The sequence below is a fragment of the Lynx canadensis genome, chromosome B1, assembly GCF_007474595.2.
Source record: "Lynx canadensis isolate LIC74 chromosome B1, mLynCan4.pri.v2, whole genome shotgun sequence".
Classification (NCBI taxonomy): Eukaryota; Metazoa; Chordata; class Mammalia; order Carnivora; family Felidae; genus Lynx; species Lynx canadensis.
Window position 1 is genome coordinate 2,684,097 of NC_044306.2, and position 20,269 is coordinate 2,704,365.

At 41.9% G+C, this 20,269-nt stretch overlaps 1 protein-coding gene across 1 annotated transcript in view; it reads right to left on the reverse strand.

The window, feature by feature from the left end:
* The window catches only part of CSMD1 (CUB and Sushi multiple domains 1), a 398,630-nt gene that overhangs the window by 237,889 nt on the left and 140,472 nt on the right, over positions 1-20,269 (reverse strand). The window contains exons 19-22 of the mRNA XM_032593032.1: positions 18,091-18,285; positions 10,486-10,602; positions 5,973-6,086; positions 4,191-4,286 (exon numbers count right to left, since the gene is read on the reverse strand). Coding sequence (XP_032448923.1) covers positions 4,191-4,286; positions 5,973-6,086; positions 10,486-10,602; positions 18,091-18,285 — 522 coding nt within the window. The remainder of the gene's footprint in view (positions 1-4,190; positions 4,287-5,972; positions 6,087-10,485; positions 10,603-18,090; positions 18,286-20,269) is intronic.

Sequence of the window (20,269 nt, forward strand, 5' to 3'; positions counted from 1 at the left end):
AGTATGCATTTTATAAGCTCTTTATACAAAATGCGAGTCTCTTCAAAGTGGAAAACCTTATAATTTATGTCATCTAAAAGGAGATGAGGTTTGGGGAAAATCAGTAAAGACATGTACTTAAACAACTGGGAAGGACCTCACGTGGAAATTTTCACGTCAATTTCTTTCTAACCAAACTCAGAAAAAGTGCTTCCTGCTTCCAGGTTGTTTATCTGTTTATTTCACTGCTAAGGGCAGTGAGTCTTGCTGTAGGAGGTAGGAGGTAGGAGACCCTGGGACAGGAAAGCCCCAAGCTAGTGAATCTGGGAGACCAGGAGGCCAGAAGGCCAGGAAGCGGGAGGCTGCTTCAGATGGGGATCTGGAATGGAGCTGTCCACACAGCAAATGTGTCCAGAAAGACGGAAACTCGGCCAACTGACACTTGTAAGTTGTGCACTCAGGGGAAGCTTGATATAAACACATGGCCTCCTTTTCCCCCTGAAATATTCAAGATGTCCTACCTGGTTTACTAGCTTTGGTGTGAATGACTTATTTTGAGAGAACTTAATGAAGTGCTGAATCCTGTATGGAAATACCCAAGAAAAATGGATGATCTGTGCAAACAGCCAGGCACAAATATAAGAGAGTTAAAAATAGTAGTACACTCATGAGACACTGTCGACTGCCGAGTTTAATATAGACGCATTCAGTCATGTGCACCCACAGAGCATGGCGGGGGTGGGGGGGTTGTGCAGATGGTTTTTAACCACCCTGCCATAAATTAGCATGTGCCTCAGAGTAAGCAGGAGAGGACAGGAGACTTATCTGCTCTGCCTCAGTCGTCTCTGTGGCCACGCACGTCGGCTCTTGTGTTGTTTCCAATATTGCTAAGGTTGATTCTGTTATTAAAAGGTGTGTATTTGGGGCACCTGGGTGGCTCACTTGGCTCAAGGTCAGACTTTAGCTCACGTCATGATCTTGTTCGCGAGTTCGAGCCCCACGTCGGGCTCTGTGCTGACAGCTCAGAGCCACGAGCCTGCCTTGGATTCTGTTTCTCCCTCTCTCTGCCCCTTCCCTGCTCGTGCTCTGTCTCTCTCTCTCAAAAATAAATAAACATTAAAAAAAACCTGAAAAAAAGGTGTGTACTTGGAGCCCCCAAAAAATCTACAAATGCAACATAAGCACATCATAATATAGACTAAAAGGGCTCTTCTAACACCAGAGGAACCAGACTGTGCTCAATTTATTAAGGAACAGTAGGTGAGTGTTCCACATGGTGGGTTTCTTAGGGTGACATGAATTTTGATTTTCTCGCTGCCCCCAGAATACACTGACTTTACGCGCGATCCGTTTTCTTCGGAGTGCCAAAGATTATCAAAATGTGCAGAATCCCCTTTGCTGACTGCGATCCTGCCAGTGTGTAGGTCTGGGAGCTCAGGGAGGGAGGGCTCAGGAATCTCTGGGTGCTGGGGGAGGAGGGAGGGGACACCCTCTCCAGGTTGCCTGAAAGGAAATCCAAGAAGCCACTTGAACGCATTCACATCGGAAAGCAAGGCGTGCTCCTGCCGTGTCTTCAGGGAACTTTGTTTATGCAGGACAAACATCAACAGCGGTCCAGTTGGGAAACTGAAATGCTAGCACAGCCCCAGCGACCCTCACACTCCAGGAGAATCTCCAGATGTCTGTTCCTGGTAGGTTCTACCAACAGCTTTTGCTTCTCGAGTCAACTGTCACATCGCCGAGGTGTGTGGTGGCTGAATGCAAGGGGGATGCAAGGTGGCCCCAGGAGGAATGACTCCTGAGCCACCTGCTGTAAAAGGTGCCTGCCTGTCACTGAAATGCACCATGTCTTCCCCGTCTCCGTCCACACTACTGCTTGTAGGACCCGTGACCTGGAAAGTAGTTCCTCCACCCCGAGTAGATAGCGTCCTTGAGTGTTTAATTCAGTAGCACCAAGCAGCTGGACGCAGGGCTTCACAGGTACTGAGTCGTCACTGACAAACTAATGTGGGACAGGTATTTAAAGCACCGGGTTAGGAAGGGATCCCCTCCATTCGCCTCTTTTGGGGTGCTCGTGGGTCCTAACTCACTGTCTTTCCCACTTCTGACCTTTCAAATAGACCCTTCTGCCTCTAAGGGGTGTGGAAAGCAAAGGAAAACCAGCAAAGACATAAGTTAATTAGGACACTTTGTAAAACAAAGTCTACGTCCATTTCTCCACAGGATCAGAAAGATGGAAACATCTTCATTACTTAGGCCTCATTATTAAGCGGGCGGCATGGAGGGCCGGGGAGTGGAGCGCAAGGGGCAGTGATGCCGGAATGCCTGGGTCGAGTCCGGGTTCCCTTTGCTACCTACTTTGCCACCGATGTCTCTAACAGGTGCAGAAACTCCCCGTGCAATTTAAAGCTTTAGTAACTCAGGAAAGAATGAAGCCGTAAGTGGTATTCGAACGCGCTATTCAGAAAGTTTTTATACAATGGATTTCAAATAATTTCTTGGCTCCCACGTAACCGGCATCTTTCAGAAAGTAATATTCAATTTAACTTTTCAGATGTATTGAAAACGTCCCCAGGTGTTCTCAAGTGATTTATAAACTGCATTCATGATTCTAGTTCTTTGCTTCCAAGGGATTTAGCTTTGATAAAAAGACAATTTTTGCATAAACTCACTATAGGAACAAAGCAAGAAAAGGAGGTATATTGAGACTTTATAAAATATTGAGGGTGTTAGAGTCATTATATACTCTCAAGGACAAGGAAAACATATTCCTCCTATAAATGATTTTCTTTTCTTACCACTTTTCTGTTTTCATTCATTTTAATGGCGATATGTTACTTGAAGCCAAGAAACATACCTTTTAAAGTCGTGACTTCTGAGGACAGTATTTGTAAGTAGGAAAGAGTTAGGGTCATTTGCCTCAGATATTTTATTCGATGTCTAATCTTTATCAAAAAGGAAGGAAAGCCCCTTATCAAGACAGTCCATGTCAGTAGCTTAAATGTCTCCAGGTTAAAAAGTGTACTTAAGATGCTATTCCTTCTCATTCCTTTACACATCATCTTGTTCCTGAGCAGTGAGGTTTTTATGATGAAATATTTTATAGTTTATAGATTTTAGGAAAACATTTTGAGGGCATGGGTCTTGCAGCGTGAGAGTATTAGAAATGAGTTGTAAGTGAAATGACAGATTGCTCTTTTCCGTAATTTTTTTTTCTTTTTTTACAAACACTATGATGTCAAGCTCGTTTTCCAAAGTCTTTAGTAAAGGACAGAAGCTACTGGCACTTGGGGCTTCCCTGCCACTTGCCACTTCCAAGGAAAACAGCTAAGAGGGGCGAGTAATCTCTGTAGCCCCGAGCAAAATTGAGACCTGGAAAAACTAAGTCTTTCTTCCTGTTTTGGAACACACAGTTTATCCGCCAAGATGGTAATCTCTCTCACATCTCAAGCTTCACGGCCATAACAACCTACATCCAAAGACCTGCTCTGTGCTTCTGAAAGTGTATAAACAGTTGACATGGATTTTTGTCAAGTTCATGCACTGAATAGACAAGACAAAGGTAGACTCTAGAGATAGAAAACAAAACAATCCTCATTGTTTAGAAACTTTGCACAACCTCCACCATTTTGAATAAGCTCCAATTTCAGAAATAAATATAAAGGTGTCAAGGTGCAAAAGTTAACAGAACACAAATAAGACAAAATGGGTGTTTAGAGTCACGGAGGCACGGACGGTATTTTGGGTTTTGCTTGATTTCGTTAAGTTGCCTTTTCGACTTCCTTTTTTACGGGAAGATCTGGAATTGTAAAATGTGCTTTAAATGTATTTCACGAAAGCAGGTACTGAAATCTACACTCTTATGAGACACTTTACTGAGTTACATAAACTATAATATACATGCAATCCTTTTGCAAAGTATAAAGTACCAGAAAAAGGGGATTTGATCAGTAAGTGTTTCCTGATGATGCCAGATAAATGAGGTGTCACTGTGTCTTTGCAAGAGAAATATCGTATATATTTAAGTGTCAGGAAGCAAAATTGTGATATTTTTATTAAATCATGTTATTATAAACATATGAATACCTTCGATTTCGTAAGTATTAAAAATAACACACAATGCAGAAACGGCTAGTGCTTTAACTGAAAACAGCAGTATGTCTGATGTCGGGGAGGGCAGAGCGGTGTGCTCAGTGACCTTTGACCCTTACCTTGGTAAACAAAGTGGAAACCCCGGGCAGATGAACCGCTCTTTGCACTGAATCGGAGAAGAATCTGATTTGATGTCGCCAATGGCAATGTTTCACCTAACGAAGAAAACCAGAGGTAATTGGTGGGATCCGTAGAATACACTGTGGGGTGGTGGCAAATATTTTGGAAAATAACTATTATTAACTCGGAATTTCACTCTCAGCTGTTGTACTCTTATCAGATCTCCCTTTGGGTTTAGGGCCCAGACGCATTGTTTCTATCAAGATTTTAAAACTGGTCTTGCCTGTTCGTTCTATTAAAATGTGGATTTAATCAATATCTCACTTATGCTTCCTTCTGAAGCAGGCACTCATCGTAAGTCTGTTAGCTGACAAAGTGGGAAATACAAGAATCAGATTTATCAGTAGCTCAGAATCAACTTTATGTGACAGTTACTTGCTAGGATTTTACTTCAATTAAGAAAAATACGAAAATCTGAATCTAAACTTGTTTAAAAATACTAAAGCATTTAGATTCAGAAAAAATAAACTTATGAAATATAATTTTACCTTTTAAAGTACACCCACTATACAGGAATGGTCTCTCTCACGTGCCACTAAGGAGCATATGAATGACATAAGCATTTCAGAGGTGAATTTGTCAATAGGTAACAGTACTTTAAATCTGTATCTTCTGGGGGCGCCTGGGTGGCTCAGTGGGTTAAGCTTCCGACTTTGGCTCAGGTCATGATCTCACGGTTCGTGGGTTCGAGCCCCGCATCGGGCTCTGTGCTGACAGCTAGGAGGCCGGAGCCCACTTCGGATTCTGTGTCTCCCTTTCTCTCTGCCCCTCCCCCGCTCAGACTCTGTCTCTGTCTCTCTAAGATAACATAACATAACATAACATAACATAACATAACATAACATAAATCTGTATCTTCTGATGCGTTTCTCGACGTTCCATCATCGGACATTGGCAGAAAAGAACAAGACATAGGTCTTAAGGACCTTGGTTAACAACAGTGAAAAACAGGAAATAATCAAACTTAGTCTTGGTTGGCAAGAGTGTGTGATCCACACACACAACTTGACTTTGGTCAGGGATGACAACACAGTGACTGCACAAACCCTGCAGTTTGCCCAGGGTCCCAATCCACGAGGGGCTAATTAAATTGTGCTGCGCTAATCAACTGAATCCCATTCAGCACTAAAACGAATCACTTTCGGTCTATATACTTTTTCGTAGGGAAAGAACTGCAGATGTGATTTTCAATAAAAGTGTGGCGTACAAAATGAGTTTGAAATAGCATCCCGTTTTATGCAGCCCCACGTACGTTTACGCGCATTTACACACGCACACATTCATCTGTGTATGTGTATACACGTACGCACCCGTGTACTTGTGGGAGCGTGATGAATCTCTATACGCACGTATTTAAAGGTTGGCAAGGACTGAGACCACAATATTGATACTGCTTATCTCTAGGAAGATTAGGGGACATAGGATAGAAAATAGAACACACAAGATCATTTATTATCCCTTCTTTTCCGATATTTTCCTTTGTTCTTGAGATGGATATTGTATTTCCTACAACCTTAGTAAGTAAAATGATGGTCAGTGGTTTTATATCTGAGATAAACATACAGTTGAAATTTTACATCGAAGATACAATGTTATTAAGTAGGCAAGCAAATTTAAAGATGATTGCATTTCTCCCTCATTAAAAAAGAAAAAAAAAAAGACAAGTTTAAAATGAGTCACCCTGGCTGTCTAAATAAAGATCAAATGTTTTGAACGTTTACCTGAATGTGACCCGGAGAGAGAGCTGAGAAGTCTGGCCTGTGGGTGTGTCCCATCAAATAATTCTGCCAAATCATTCAGCGCCGTCTGGAAATAGGCGAACTGTCCGAATACGACTGCAAAATAAAGGGGTGGGTGGCACAACGCTTATTAAAAAACACAGACACGAGGCTTACACCACCTATGTACCGATTCCTCTCAAGGATCGTGCTCCTAAGATTCCGGCAGAAAATCATGAACTGGTTTCCCCGGCTTTCTAAGAGTTTTCAGTGGCTTAAACAATTTTATTTTGCTTCTCAATGTCTTGAAACATGATAAAAGGAATAGCATTACTGTTCCCAATCTGTTTGAATATTAAATTTTCTTCTGGAACTACATTAGGATAATACAATAATAGCCATAAAGCTGCCCCATTATTTAAGAGCAGTTAACGATGTTTCGTTTCATGTACAATAGGTACAGGGATCAAGACAATTCTTGGTTTTAAAAACATGCCAGTTTGGTGAAGAATTTAAAATTGTTCACTTGTTATTACAAGGTGAAATTCACGTGAACTCATTGCGATTTACACACAGGTCAGCAACATACCATAGAGCTGTTTATTATGACCCCACCACACAATTTTATTTATCTCATGGGTGATATAAATAGCAAGAACACACCTCCTCCAAGTAAAACATTACTGTGCATTTCAGCACTTCAAACTTCATAAACTTTTTCACTCAAAGTGACAATATATACACCTCCACAATAGTTAGAAACACTTGTGATTTAGTATATAAGCAAGGAGCGACTAATTCTTATTTATGTGCAAGGTTTAAACTAAAATTATTCTCATTCTGATATGTATGTATCAATTATACATGTCAGATTCTAACGAACTAATGTGTTGGCCAAATGGAGGGGAATCTAACTGTAATAGCTTGTGAGTGTGTGTGTGTGTGTGTTTTAGATATGCCATATATTCTGTCACACACATGTATTACATATATACATAAACATGTATGTATAATATGCACCGTGTACAGTATGCACGTAATAGAGTATACTTACACATACATACATGTATTTTAAGATTTTATAATTCCTTTATCATTTTCTAGAGACAAATAATTAAAGGAAGCATGTAAGCCAGGAGGACTTTCCCAATGGATGAACTGCTCTAAAACAAAGAATTAGAAAGAGGAAGAGAATTTTATGATTTCAGCATGGTCCTGGCTCATACAATTCCTTTCTCATAGCAGCCCCCCTCCCCCAGTAATGAAACCTTCATCACGTTGGAGGCAGCACGCTTGGGTCTTTTATTTTTTTTTTATTTTTTCAACGTTTATTTATTTTTGGGACAGAGAGAGACAGAGCATGAACAGGGGAGGGGCAGAGAGAGAGGGAGACACAGAATCGGAAACAGGCTCCAGGCTCTGAGCCATCAGCCCAGAGCCTGACGCGGGGCTCGAACTCCCGGACCGCGAGATCGTGACCTGGCTGAAGTCGGACGCTTAACCGACTGCGCCACCCAGGCGACCCCGCTTGGGTCTTTTAAATAGCACAAAAGTGAATCACAGACACGTAATTTCAAGAAACTTTTAGAACCAGAATTTGAAGATGATCCAGAGAGAAACATGGTCCCAGGACCGTCACGTGCCAACGTGCACTGAGCTCCTCACAACAAATACGGGTGTGGGTCTACAATTTGGCCAAGATGAGGCTTCTCTGATGAGCTGCTTGGGCAGAGCTCAGACCTACAACTGACTCTGCCCCAAACGGGCAGCCAAGACTGACAAGTGCTCATGGCCACGGGGTCTCCCTGGGGGGAGTCCATGTCTCATAGTGGGGAGAGCAGTGTCACTTCCTTGAGGCATGAGAAGTTAAACCACTTGGGGGGAAGAATGAAGGGCAGGGAATTATTTCAGTACGTGAACACTGAAAGCAAAACTTCGCAGGTGACAAATATGGCAAAAGGTCCGGTGTGGCAGGCGCTCAGTGGGTAAGAGACAAGGAGGGGATTAGAAAGCAAAAGTCACCGCAGCCTGAGACTTCAGGACCTAAAAACGAGGGGTTTTCTCGTGGGCAAAATGGGAGTGAAAAATGTGTATCAAGGTGTTCCCGTGATCAGAGCTTTGTCGTAGAAAGGTACTTTGGTGACCCTTTGGGTGAAAACAGGGAGAGAATTGGAGTATCTGAAGACCTGTGTTCACCACAGTCATGCCTCTTCCCACCTAGCGACGCCCACACCTTGAGCTAATGTGGAACTTAAAAAGTGGGCATTTTAGGGCACAGACTATGTTTTGTTCATCCTGGCCCTTATCACAATTGTTATTATCATTATTATTATTATTATTTTAGAGAGAGAGAGAGAGAGAGAGTGACAAAGAGAGCACATGAGCAGGGTAGGGGGCAGAGAGAGAGGGAGAGAGAGAATCCCAAGCAGACTCCATCCTCAGCACAGAGCCTGACGTGGGGCTCGATCCCATGACTCTGGGATTATGACCTGAGCAGAAATCAAGAGTCGGACATTCAACCGAGTCACCCAGGTGCCCCCAAAATTGTTGAACTGATTTATTTCCCAGGAGAGAGTAAGGAGAAGAAGAAAGATAATACAAGATAAGGCAGTATAGATTTTCATTTAATCCTCTGTGCAACTATTTTAATTTCAAATTAAAATTTAAATTAAAATTTTCTGCCTGGATAGAATGTGATAAATATATATCTTTAAACATTTCAGACTGGGAAACTCTGATCAATATTTACGATAGAGGTGTGACTTTTTTTTTTATCTGCTGGGAAATCATAATTGTGTTGTGACAACTCAATAAATTTTGAAATAAACTAAAATCATAGAATATGGCTGCTATATTCCATTGTGATAAATATGTTCTGCCGTTTATCTATGAACAAAAGTAAAAGGAATAGGAAAGTAACGGGAGGATGTCGTTAAGCACTTAGGTGGAAAAAACGAATTAACGGGAGCTGAAGAAGTGACATTGGTTTAAAGGAATTGGTCAAGCAAAAAGAGTGAGAATCAGGAGCTATTCTAAGTTTTATTGTTTGTTTATTGTAGCAAAGTAGATACTCTGAAGCCCTCTCACTTTTTAAATGAGAGTAACAGCTGTCGCTCATTCACAGAGTAAGTGAACCAGCCCTTTGCCTGTTGGGGAGCTGGTCCCCCTGCCCTGGTCTCCACGAGCATGTCCATCATCTCTTAAACACCAAGGAAAGCCCAGCCCGAAAAGCCCAACAGTCTTGAGTACTGGCCCAGGGTAGACGCTACATGGTGTGTGGTAAAATAGCAAGCAAGTTCGTCACACGGTTCATGAAGGGCCCGTGACCTAAAACACCTAAGGCTCAAGTAAGTTCCTGGTGAAGGTTTTCATCAGTTTCGAAGAGGCCTGTAGATAATAAATAGAGTAAAACCTTGGTTTGCCAGCATAACGCCTTCCGGAAACACGCGTGTCATCCAAAGCACTCGTATATCAAAGCAAATTTCAAGGACCACTGGCTCAGCTGTGATCATGTGACATCGGGCGTCGCGTACGACTTGTGTTGCGAGACCTCGCTCATTTACCAAGTTAACATTTATTAGAAATGTCTGCCCGTCTTGTGCAAACGCACACGCGCAGAACAACTTACTTGCCATCCAGAAACTGTTTGTCTCCCGCGTGCCAATTTCTTACCCAACAAGTAATTTACTTGTGTTATAATTGTACTTTCCAAAAGGTTTTCCCTCAAACAGATTCTAGCCTTAGAATCTTATCTGCTGTCTGTCTATGAGTGGATGGCTGTTACATCACATGTTAAGAAAAAAAACAAAACTTGGCCATGTAGGGTTTTCACTGTACTACTGGGGAAAAAAAGAACCTGGTCTATAAAGTTATAAAAACGACTATCTGGTTTACTCCAGAAAAGAACCCAAATCAAAGGAAATGTCTGTGGCCAAGAGTGAGATTGGAGGTGAGGGAATCCAGCTCCGGGAAAAGTGCAGACCCAGCAGGAAGGCCCTTCTAGAGAAGAGGCCATGCGGAAAGCTGGCTCAGACTGGAAGCGAAGTTCAGGAGGGAAATTCGTAAGCGAGCTGTCGTGGGGTCACATGGGGATCTGCCCGCTTTTACATCTCTACCCACTCGAAGGTGAGCTCACTGATCCGGCGACTTCCGTCAGCATCGGACTGAGAAATGCAGGTGCAGACTGGTATCCAGTGCTCCCCTGGCCCACCTCACTTGGCCATCCTGCCTCAAAAAAACCCAGTTTTAAACAAAGGATGAGTCAAGCCAAACTGATTCTCTCTGATTATTCTGGATCAGAATCTTAGAAGAAAACTTACGCATTTTATATGACAGTGATAAAATAACTGGAGTGGATGCTGTGTACGTTTAGAAAAACTGTTGCTTTAACACAAGTCGTCTTCTTTTATAGTTTTTCTTATAGTCAGAGCCGAAAGATTTGTTTATAAGATGACAGAAAAATTAACATCGAAACAAATATGACCACGAATAAAACATTAAAGAAAGAGAAACTTACCAAACTCCTTTGGCACCGTTATGGAGTAGAGGCATATTTGACCGGCCGTGTAATTATGAGGGTAGTTTGGTGACAAAACGACCCCTTCGGACCCCGTGTACTGGCCTCCGCAGGGAGCTGCAAGAGGGAGTAAGCAAACAGCATGTGCAAAGCCATCGCCACACCTGCTCGCGAGGGGCGGGGCCGCAGGAGGATGAAAACACTGAGGAAATGAGCATCTCACCTGGTTTGTTCAAGAGTTTAACAAAGTGGGGGGGGGGTGCCTGGGTGGCTTAGTGGGTTGAACGTCCAACTTCGGCTCAGGTCATGATCTCACGGGTCGTCAGTTCGAGCCCCGCATCAGGCTCTGTGCTGACAGCTCAGACCCTGGAGCCTGTTTCAGATTCTGTGTCTCCCTCTCTCTAGGCCCCTTCCCCACCCCCCCACTCACGCTCCGTCTCTCTCTGTTGCTCACACTCTTTCCCTCAAAAATAAACATTAAAAAAAATTTAAAAAAGAAATTTAACAAAGTGGCCAATGGAAAAACTACTTAACTTCACTGCGGGAAGTGAAGGAAAAGAAAAGCGGAGATTTACCAAGTTTGAATAAAGACAACTTAGGAGAAAAACCTATGATGGTCTCAGGAAATCCCAAAACCTCTCCCAGACGTGCTAAAATGATCATGAAAATGTTAGTAAGAAACTAACAACAAGCCTGAAGTGAACAGATTCCTGAGTTACTTTGAGTCTCACGAGAATTTTCTGGTTGGCATCAGTCATATTAACTGAAGAGCTACAAAAATTATTTCAGTTTTCTACTGTTTTTACATTACTACAGGGCTTAGAAAAAATAATGTTTGCTTTTAGCTTTTCATTGTTGAACTTTTCATCTCAAAGACTCAGTTCAAGAGTAGCATGTAGAATTACTAATAAGCCGGGGTCTCTTCCTGTAAGTTTGATTGAAAACTGAATTGATTCATAACGAGAAGGCCAGGGCAGATACAGTAACAAGTGTTACGTGCAGACCTCTGTGTGTGCGTGTGTGCGTGTGTGTGCACGCACGCGCGTGTGCGTGTCTTTACTTTCCTTCTCATTATTTTATTCACTTGGGCATTACTTTTGCTAAGGAAACACTGAAAACACTGGGACAACACCAAAAATACTCTGGAAGCATGTTCAAACAGACACTGAATTGAATCCTAGTCTCGTGACTCCCAGTGTTTTAATTAAACGCCCTATCCTTCAATCCGTCACATGTGACTTCAGAAGACGTCCCAGTCTGCAGAGCGTGACCCGGGACAGGCACTGAACTACCAGCCTCCCGGACCCCGCTGCCGGCAGCCTGACCACGCTGCTCCTGGTCTCAGATACACCCCCACGGACCTCAGGTCAGAATCATTTTTAGTGTTTGAGAAAGTAGATTTGTACAACTTACTTATGCTTGGTAAGACAGTTTCCAAGCACCAAAAGACAAAGCAAAGGCAATATATTTAATCCTTTCAATGTTAATTAACACACTTATCAAGTCCTAACTGATAGGCATTCTTCGCAACTAACAGAGCTCCTTGGACTGTGTTGACATTAATGTCAAAGCACCTCATTCGTGATTTGTGAGAGTTCCAAGCCATACATCACAACAGCTTGGGAAACTGAAGTATTATTCTAAGTTTCAAGGGAAAACAGCTTTCGCATCTGACAGCGTTGATCTACTTACGATCAACAGGTAGAGATTTTCTTTAACTACGCTGAGTGTGGTCTTCCCGCTGGTGTCTTGATTCGGAATAATTTTATCATCCCACGACACTTACACTGACATTTTACAATTCTAAAAAGAAAAATTCTACTTTAACTTGTTGATAGAAGTTAAACTCCCAAGCTGAAGGTTCTACATGAAATGCTGGGTGACTAATTCTACTAATTTAGATACATCGCTTAATTTTTTTTTTTTTTCACCTCATCCATATAAATGCAACCAGGGTATTTCAGAACTACTTTTTTCCTTAAAAGTTTATAGTTCAAATTTTAAAAAGTAAGCACCATGAAGCATAGAAATCTATGTTTTGCTCAGCCATATAAAACTCAAGCAGGTAACTGTGCAAATATCCTTTCTTTTAAACCTAGAAAATCCATCCAGTTCAAATTGTAAGCCACAGGTATAAATAAAAAGTGGAAGCAAATCACCACTGGGGTAACACTTGGATGCTCAAATGATCTGACAGACAGAAATCTTATCAAGGACACTGTGTGATGTATTTGTGGAAGTATACCTACAAACATTTATTTTGTTCAAGGACAGGATGAAAGAGAATTATTTTGTGATAACACAAGACATTAAAAAAAAAAAAAAAAGATGAAATGAAAGGAAACTGACCTGGCATTTTAGGTCCACTGCTTCCTTGATGCATTGGGTTGTGCTTACACATTCTAGATAAGCACCAGAACTATTTTGCACACAAGCAAACATTTGTGAAATTGACAAAAATATGTATAGGATTTTCACTTCATTCTTAATGATTATTCTGTCCGTGTTACTGCGCTGACCTAAGACACAGATAGGTATGGTCTTTTCCGTAATGGGCATTATTTTACATTAATGTGATACAAGAAAAATAAAGATGTTCTTGCTCTTTGGTAATTAATGCATGAAACAGATAATTTTCTAAATGAATAAAGACCAATAATATCATAACTACAGATGGTAACAAGAACTCACTCATCTATCTGGTTAACTGGAATGTATGCCTCATACGTAAAGACAACAAAATTCAATCGAATTGAATGTAAACTGAAACAACACAGCTAACATCCTGACCCGTGAAACGGGCTCTGGGTTGTTTCAATTTCAGCTCAATTTACAGTAAATTTCAGTGAAGAAAAACTGCAGACAACAGATGAATCACCAAGAAAAAAAAAATCATATTCTACATTTAAAATAAACTAGTCCAGAACGTGCAGCCTGCATTCCATAATATATGGAATATTGAAATGGTTTTTAATGTTTTATTTATTTTTGAAAGACAGAGAGAGAGAGAGAGAGAGAGAGAGAGAGAGAATGAATGAGTGGGGGAGAAACAGAGAGAGAGGGAGACACATAATACGAAGCAGGCTCCAGGCTCTGAGCTGTCAGCACAGAGACTGATGCAGGGCTTGAACCCATGAACCGTGAGATCATGATCTGAGCCGAAGTTGGACGCTTAATAGACTGAGCCATTCAGGCTTGAAACATTTACAATATAGCAGAAATCCCTGGTTTAGCTGGTCATCTAAATGATCCACAGGTAGTGATTCATGCACAAAATGTGTTATTCCCCATGACAGATCCAAAATAAACTACGGGGGGAGGTAATTTCTACATTAATGATTTGGTATTTTGAGTTCTACTTAAATGTAAATAAATAGCATAAATAAAAATTTATGTGTTGTGCACTTTGATGACAGGTAAACAGAAATTGCTCTTGGCTTTATGGGTCTTCAAATACAGAAGAAGAAATAGTCTCTAATTTAAAATTTGATTCTGTATCTATTATCCAAATGTGACTTCTTTTATTTATGTTTATTTTGTGGCTATCATTCCCCCACAGGTTCAAATTGCATTTGAGTTTCATACAAATTTAATTCCTCCTGCATATTATTTAACAAAGTCTAAAACTCACGTTCTTTCTTATTTTTACTCTGGTCCCCATATATATATCCTCTATGGAGATGTCTGAAGAGGGATATTACCACACCTGGGATGTACATTTAGTGGAATACAAGAAAAAATATTAGAACCTCTGTAGAAAGTTATATCCCGGGAGGTGTTTCTGTTCACACATTATCTATGCGGGATGTCTGCTGGGAACTGCGGTGTGTGTAAGTGCATTGCATTTATTGGGGTTTCATGCTCAACAGTCACGACGTGACTGGATGTCAGACCAAGAGTCCGCCATCATTGCCCTCTGGTTTATTAAAAGGATCATGTACTCCATTTACATGTAGATTAAGATCTACATACAGAATCCAGATTTTCTATTTATTGAGCACCTACTTTGTCTGAGACAGCCATATGCATATCCCATTTAATCTTTCCAACACTGGTGAGGTAGGCATTCTTATGTCCTGAGCCCTGGGTGGTGCAGCCAGAATTTGGCCGCCTCTAGTTGGATAACCCCTGGGCCCTGCTCTAATCCCCACCCTCAGAACCTCTCCCCTGGAAAGTGGGGTCCTCAAGACCTAGGAAAGCAGCCTGCAGGCAGCCCTGGACCCACTTCTGGGACGGCGATCTAGGACCCTAGGCTACTGTGAGAGCACTGCCTGGGTTCCACTGTGTCACCTCCCAGACACCCCGCATGTTAGTTTTTAGGAAATTTAGCGGGAAGGACCCCAAAACTTCCATGTTGTCGAAGCTGCCCAAAGCAGCTCACACGGTAACTTAAGTATGTGGCTTTTCAGCATTTTTCATTAAATAGAGCCAGGGGAGGCACTGACTCACAAGCTGGCCTTCATGGCCACGACTTAAATACACTGCCTGGTGCTAAAATTTACACACTTCCCTCATAAATTTGCTTTCTATATATGCATATTATTTTTACATATACATGTACGTGAATCATGTACATCACACACATATATTTAATCTACATTTAATATATATTTTATTTAATGTAATGTATTTATTTCAATATCTATATTTAGTATATATTGAAATATATATACACGTATACACCCTATAAGTATAAAGGGAAATAAACCTAAAAACATAATAAAAATATATATTACTTATTTATATTATTAGTTATCCATCAACATTATATTTATTATATTAATGTTATATATTATTGGTGTATAAATATATATATTTCAATATATATTATATATGTTTATATGTTATTAATATAAATAATATTTTTTATTATGTTTATAGATTAATTTCCCTTTACACTTATAGGTGTGTATATGTGTACGTAAGTAAAGAGCAATTTACATATATAACAAGTGGTTCCAAAATCTCAAAAGTAAAAAATAACAATAAACACTGAAATAGAAGTTTTAGATTGCTTTTTAAGAATTTGAGATGAATGATGTTTCTCAGGCCCTTCCAAATCTATGAGGTTACTGGGCATTTTATTTTACGTATATGGCATTATTTATATTTTATAAAGGGCATGTGCACTTTAAATATAATTAAAATGTGACATATTAAGTTTCTACAAAATGTAACATAAATATACGTGGATTTTTACGTTATCTGTCTTTTTAATGGTTATTTCTTTTTGAGAGAGAGAGAGAGACAGAACATGAGTGGGGGAGAGGTAGAAAGAGAGGGAGACACAGAATCTGAAGCAGGTTCCAGGCTCTGAGCTGTCAGCACAGAGCCCGAGGCGGGGCTCGAACCCTTGAACCACACGCAAAATCATGACCTGCGCTGAGTCGGATGCTCAACTGACTGAGTCGCCCAGGCGCCCTGATTTTTACATCTTTTACAGCTATCGTTCCATGTGATTATTATGATAGGTCCACAGAGGGTACCAGGCAAATATCACCGTTGTCCCTGACGAGAAGACACAGAGGCCTACAGGCACTGAACCACCTTCCCACCTCGCACATGAGGTTAAGAGTGGATCTGGAACTGGGCTCCTCTCTGGCTTCTCCTCAACCGAAACAGAGCAGGCAGGCCCACGGCCACCCCTATCCGGGGCCCGATGGCGCTGGGGGAACGCAGATTTGCAACAAGGAAATCCCACAGGGTCCCACACGCACTTTGCAGTTAACATGAGTTATGAGGCTGGCCAGCTTCCTCACCCTCCACAGAAGAGATTACAATGCTGAGGACCCAAACCTTACTGGTTAAGTTCAGACGTTAGTGAAAAACATGGAAACGCGCACTACGCATGGGGGGCCACGGTGTATTTGCTTCCCTCTCTCAGCATCGTTTGCTCTTCCAGACCTGGAATCTGAGAAGCGTCGATGAATCTGTTTTCATTTTGGTTATTAAAACATGTCAGATTAGGAAGATTTAACAGGCTGCATAATTTTCCATGAAAATTTATTTTTAGCTTTTCACTAACTTATTCATTTGCTCTAGAAACTTGTGTGAAGTCCTTACTGTGCCGGAACCCAGTGCTGAGTCCTGGCAAGGTGGCTTCTTAAGTCGACAAGTTCTCGGGTTCACACACAGACTTAGGGACACGGATGTCACAGTGCGACCAAGGGCGTTACGTTGGTTTGTTTCTTTTGTTTAATTTTTAAATTTGACCGATTTGGTCTGAAGGGACCGGTAACGTGAGCTGTCCTGAGTGGGGGAGAAAAAGAAAGCTTTTGGTACGTTCATTATATCTAACTAAACTGGTACCTGAGTTCATCCTAAAATAACTTGGAAATCATTTTTTTTTTTTTTTTTCTGCAAACACCATGGGCTTTACCATCTTCTTTTTAATGTGCATCATCTCAGGGTAGAGGTTACGAGTCATATGCCCAAAGCTGGAACACTTTGGTCTACGGACAGTCCTATGAAACCACTGACTAGATTAACATACGGACACGGCCAGAGGCCCGGAAATCTACATCTGTCTCTCTGTCACTGCACTGTCCGGGGTAACTGCCACCAGACTGCTGCCACTGTAGGTCAGTTCTGTCTCTTCCGTTTTTGAGAGAGAAAGAGAAGGAGAGAGACAGGGAGAGAGTGCCGTGAGCTGGGGAGGGACAGGAGGAGAGAAAGAATCCCAAGCAGGATCCACTGACAGCACGGATCCCGACCCGGGCTCGCTCCCACAGCCCTGTGAAATCACGACCCGAGCCAGAATCAAGAGTCAGACACTCAACTGAGCTGCTCAGGTGCCTGAGCTCTGTCCGCTCTTGAAGGTTGATCTTACCTTTTAATATGTGGACTTAGTAAGTGAATGCCCATATAAAGAACTACAACTAGTGATATTTGGGGGGAGAATGACACATGAATATATACACATATATACATGTGTATACACACACACACACACACACACGCACACACACACAGAGAAAGAGAGAGAGACATAGAGACACTGAAATACAGAGGCAGAGACAGAAGCAGAAGAGGGCATCAGGAGACTGTCACTTAGTACCTCTTAATGCACATCAGGCCTAGAATACTAAAAAACAAAGAAGTTAAAAATGCCAGACTATCTGAGAGAAAAATGTCACCCCTCCCCGAAGCCTGTGACAATGGCCATACATCAAATGATCAAGGCATGTGAAACACTTAGTCCACATTGGCTCTGTAAGGGAATCTAACCCTAACCACTGGTTAGGGGACTACAGCACCGGAGCGTGACAGCATTTCTAAAATGAGACATTGCATTCTAAAGTAAAAGTAAAATGAGATGTTGTATTCTATTTTTTTTTTTAACATTTATTTATTTTTGAGACAGAGAGAGACAGAGCATGAGCAGGGGAGGGGCAGAGAGAGAGGGAGACACAGAATCGGAAGCAGGCTCCAGGCTCTGAGCTGTTAGCACAGAGCCTGATGCGGGGCTTGAACTCATGAGCCGTGAGATCATGACCTGAGCCCCCCAGGCGCCCCTGAGACGTTGCGTTCTAAAGTAAAAGTCAAACGAGACCGTGCATTCTAAAGTAAAAGTGTTATGAAGGACAGCACAGGGCCCACGCGTACCGTTGCAGGAAGGCAAGGCCTGACTCCAGGCAGGTTTTCCGTCCGGTCCGATCACACACGTGATGGAGGAGGGGTCCACAATCTTGTAGCCAGAGTCACACTGGTAGGTCACGGTTGAGCCAAGCTTGAAGTCCGTGCCAATGCGTGTCCCATTCATTATATTTCCAGGGTCGAAACAGGCTTCCCGGGGCTTCTCTGTAGAAGCAAAGGTCACCTCCGTAAGGGCAGGGATCTTAAGCTTCTGTCTGTTTCTCTGTTTGCTTGCTCATTTTATCTACTGCCTACAACAGTGCCTGGTATATGAGAAAAGCTCAAAAAGTATTTATAGATGGACAAATAACCAAGTTAGTAGCTAAGTATCGAGTTAATATTAATAACATGTCATTATTAATGTGATGACTACCAAGTTAACAATTCAATAACACGAAAATAGGAAAAACTCCAACTTAATACAATTACACTTCTTTTCTTAAAACCACATTTTACTACAGAATCGTTACTGAATCACTTTCATTTAGGTAAAAAACACAACATTACTTTTTACGAGTTTTTTGTTTTATCTTTTTGCTACGGAACCTAGTACTGAAGCAAAGCCAGCGAGGCTGGAAAAGTTGAGGTCATTTCCTACCTCTGCACTTAAATCATGCTGACGTGAAACCACACGCCCTAGAGGCCATGACAGAATCCGGCCACTCCCGGGGTCGGGCTCGTGCGTGCCAGCGCTCAGCACTTGATACCGGGAAGAGGAGACCGGCAGGGAGGACAGGAGAAGTTCCGGGCCTCCCACAGGGCTCCCTCCCTGCACTCGGGGGGCACAGCGCCTGGCGGCGGGGTCGGGACCGATGGATAAGCGCCAGTCGCCGCGCCTTCACCGCCACGACCTCCCGACAGCTCCGACCTGGCTGCGGTGACCGCCCCAGGGAGGTGAGGGCCGGCTGCGTTCTAAGCACGGAGCGGGCTGCACCTCGCCCTCCATTCTGTCCTCCCCTGCAGCTCTGCGAGGGCCAGAGCTGGTCTGCTGCGGACTGTGGACCTGGACGCCCAAGAGAAGTGTAACAACTTTCACTTGGGGCACCCGGGAGGCTCAGACGGTTAAGCGTCCGACCCTCGGCTGCCGCTCAGGTCGCGATCTCACCGTCTGTGAGTCCCAGGCCCACGCTGGGCTCCGCGCTGACAGCGCAGAGCCTGCCTGGGATTCTCTCTCTCCCTGTCTCTCTCTCTCTCTCTGCCCTTCCCTTGTCTCGCTCTCAAAATAAAGAAATAAACTGAAAAGAAACTTTCACTAAAAGCCTATCTGTTCCCAAATGTAAATAGAAACCAGTCTTTTTTTTTCCCCTCTGAGACTTGTAGCTATGTGGTTAATTCCTGTTGACTTTTGGTAACCTTACCATTTTAAATGTCTTTATATTCAATAGACCTTCCAAAATATCTCTAAATGGATGGATAACTCTATATATATATATAAGTATATAATATATATAAGTATATATATAAGTATATATAATATACAGATTATAATATATAAATGTTATAAATATATACAATTATATAAATAATTTATAATTATAAATATATAGTTATATATATAGTAATATATATAGTTACATAGTTATATTGTACTTCATCATTTGAATGGCGTTTTTGCTTATACATGTCAACATTTTTCATGCCATCATCAAAGTTCCTGGTAATGTCAGAAGGCTCTAGACCTGAATTTTATAGATGTTCAAGTGACCAATTTAGAAGATACCTGAAACATTAATCTTCATTTTTTAACTGACAGTATAAAAATACAGTTTGGCTTGTGTGTGCATGTCTGTGTGTGTATGTGTGTGTGAGTGTGACAGAGAGAGACAGAGACAGACAGAGGGATTAAGGTCATTAATATCAATACATGCTCAAGGGTAACTTGAGCGGGTAAAATAGACACGTTTCCACTCTTCTTCTGGCTTGACGCGTGTCAATTCCTTCATTCACACAGAAAAGATCTCTGGAAATTATAAGTGGTAGACTGATTTTCTTTGGCTGGAATTAATATTGATTATGCTCTCTGTTTAAATTGTTTCTTACTGATTGTCCATCTGTTGCTTATTATTATTTCCACAAACTCCTGTTTGCAGGAAAACCATCCTGAGAGGTTCTAACAGATATGCCATGACAGACTAAAAGTGGAGTGAGT